General features: G+C 51.3%; 1 protein-coding gene across 1 annotated transcript in view; it reads left to right on the top strand.

The window, feature by feature from the left end:
- The first annotated feature begins 602 nt into the window (after positions 1–602).
- Positions 603–2,574, top strand: part of GSX1 (GS homeobox 1) — a 6,181-nt gene continuing 4,209 nt past the window's right edge. The window contains exon 1 of the mRNA XM_015590167.1: positions 603–638. Within this exon, the coding sequence (XP_015445653.1) occupies positions 603–638 (36 nt within the window). The remainder of the gene's footprint in view (positions 639–2,574) is intronic.

Below are 2,574 nucleotides of genomic sequence, written 5' to 3'. Positions count from 1 at the left end.
TGGTGACGTCGAGGAGCAAGACAAAAGGAAAAGGTTCGGGTGAATTGCTCGGGCTGGACAATCCACGCCAAGAAGGGGCCTCGCCAACATCCCTGCGTCCTGTCACCCGGGAAGGAAAATACTGCCCACCGTTACTGGGACACACTCTGCCTCGGATCGGATCGTGTCTTAGGGCTTCACAGATACAAAAGGGGTAAACAGTGATCCTGGAGTGACATGTAGAAGGAGACAGGAGATCTACCCCAAGCTGAGCACATGGATAAGGAGAAAAGTCCTTGGAGAGGCATGGTGAGTGTCACGGTGGGTGACAGCTAACAGAACGGCCTGTGGCACTTGTATGGCAGCCCATGAAGAACTTCTGGGAAACTAGATGGAAAGGGGCGGCCAGAGGTCCTGTCAAGTTCCAGTCGAGGCTCCAGGTTGTTGATGTTGATTACCTTCACCTGTTGATGTTGATTGCCTTCACCTGCACGCACTGGCCAGAAAACCTGGTGACCTTCGGGGTATGTGTACATTATCTTTCATCCTTACCAGGGAAGCGAGGTGTGATTCCAATTTGACTATAAGGAAGCCGGTGCGCTGAGAGCTTGTGAAATCTCGCGATGCTTTTCGAGAAGCGGCTGCGATGCGTTTCGCAGGTGCAAAGAAAGGACAGTTTCTTTGCCGCCATCAGCACGGATGCTAAACACACAACGTGCCGAGCGCTGTGACGAAGGTTGGTGACACCGGTACGAACGAGTTTTTAGCCCTGTCCTTAAGGGCTTGTAACCTAATCGGGAAAGAATAAGACATTATTCCAGTAATGATGACATGATCACCACTGAATCCTTCATTGGGCATGACTCTTATTATCTGGAAGGATCAGGATTTGGGGACCATATTGGTCACGATTTGACACAGTGCATGCCAAAGGAAATCCAAATAATAATCAAAAAGATCAATATGTACGTTCCTCTCACATAAATAGGCAGGCAGCTCTTTGATCTCAAGGGCCTTGGTTCCTTCCATCTTTCTGCTTCATTTTGATCATGGAGCTTGTCTCTGAAAGATTATCTAATGGTCCAAGATGGAGGCTGAAAAAGCTTCTCTGAATTGCCAGGAGCCTTCCCTCCACTCATGCCTTTTAATCTAGGTGTTCCCAGGGATACAGCTATAATCTTGTTGTTTTTTTTTTTTCTCCCATGTCCAGACACCTCTCCCCGACCCCCACCGCAGGCACCTTCCACTCCACGTCTTGGAGGGAGGTCTTGACAGCAGAGAAGCACACACAAACGGGATGCCGTCACACTTTGGGGGCAAAATCCGTGGGCATTTTCTAAGTCCCTTCGCTACGACTGAATAATGTAATAGGAAAAAAACTTTCCTTTCGGTTTAGAGCCATTGGAGAAAAACTTCAAAGCAAATAACACTTTTTAATGTGCGGCTTTTAAGGAGCCCCGTTTTAGGGAGCGGCTCCCAGATGCAGCCCTCATTTGTGACAGACCGGGCGCTCGCCTGCCTGTCTGCTCTGTTGGCCAGACTCTCTCCTGGGGGCCCTGTCCGAGTCACCATCGGCCTGGTGAGGGTCGCAGTCCCGTTCTCTACAATGACCCAATGGCCATGGATAATTCCAGGACACACGCCTCATCTTCTCTTTTCCTAACCGACCTTCTCTTGTACACCATGAAAAGACCCAGGTGACAACCCCGAGCCTGAGCTACCAACAGGTTCATCTGACTCCAGTAGAGTAAGATGCTGAGGCTGCCTCGAATGGGACCATCTGGCCTCTAAGGAAGAACTCGAGAAAGTCCCATGGGGAGCTGGGGACCTGCAGATATACCACTCGCGCGACACTACACATGCAGTTCCTGTCATGATTCAGGCCCTGGCCAGGGTCTGGTGGACTGGGGGAGACTCCGACAGTCCCCACGCGTCACTTAGCTCATGCCACGCTCCCGAGTGTCTCCGAATATTAAGCAGGAAAAGCAGGAAGTCCTCTCATCCATGCCACCTCCTGTGTCAGGTCTCAATCATTCATTCATGTGTCCAGCACACACACACACTGAGCACTGCTTATGTGCCAGGAACTTTTCTGAGTTGGCAGACAGCAATGCACAAGATAGACAAACCCGCTAGTCCTCAATGGAGCATATATTTGCGTGTGTGTTGGGAGGTGTGGGGGCGGGGAATAGGAAAATAAACGAGTAAAAGACACAGACAGTTCCAAGATGTTTCTAAAGCAGGGAACCAGACTGGGAAGTGTGAGGAAGAAGAGTGGTACTTTTAAATAAGGTCGTTGGCCTCCCTGGGAAGGAGAGTGACATTTGAAGAAATCGGTGCAGGAGATAAGAGAGGGAGCACCCCACTGACTCCCCCGCCCCCAACCGTTTGTGCGGTTTTTGCTGCAAATATGTCAGAGCCACAGGAGAAAAAATGGCGCGTTCTCTCTCCCGACAGGAAAGGGGGGCGGTTTGAAAAGGGAAGCAAACACCGGGACGAGAGAAGTTGTTCCGTGCTGAACCCTCCCTGATGGACACTTGCAAACCCGCTCCGGAGGCAGAGCGGGGCGCCCCAGGCGCCCGGGGGGCCCCCCTC

This window comes from Pteropus alecto, unplaced genomic scaffold, assembly GCF_000325575.1.
Source record: "Pteropus alecto unplaced genomic scaffold, ASM32557v1 scaffold80, whole genome shotgun sequence".
Classification (NCBI taxonomy): domain Eukaryota; kingdom Metazoa; phylum Chordata; class Mammalia; order Chiroptera; family Pteropodidae; genus Pteropus; species Pteropus alecto.
Note: the sequence above shows the minus strand (reverse complement) of the source record. Positions and strands in the feature narration are given on the sequence as shown.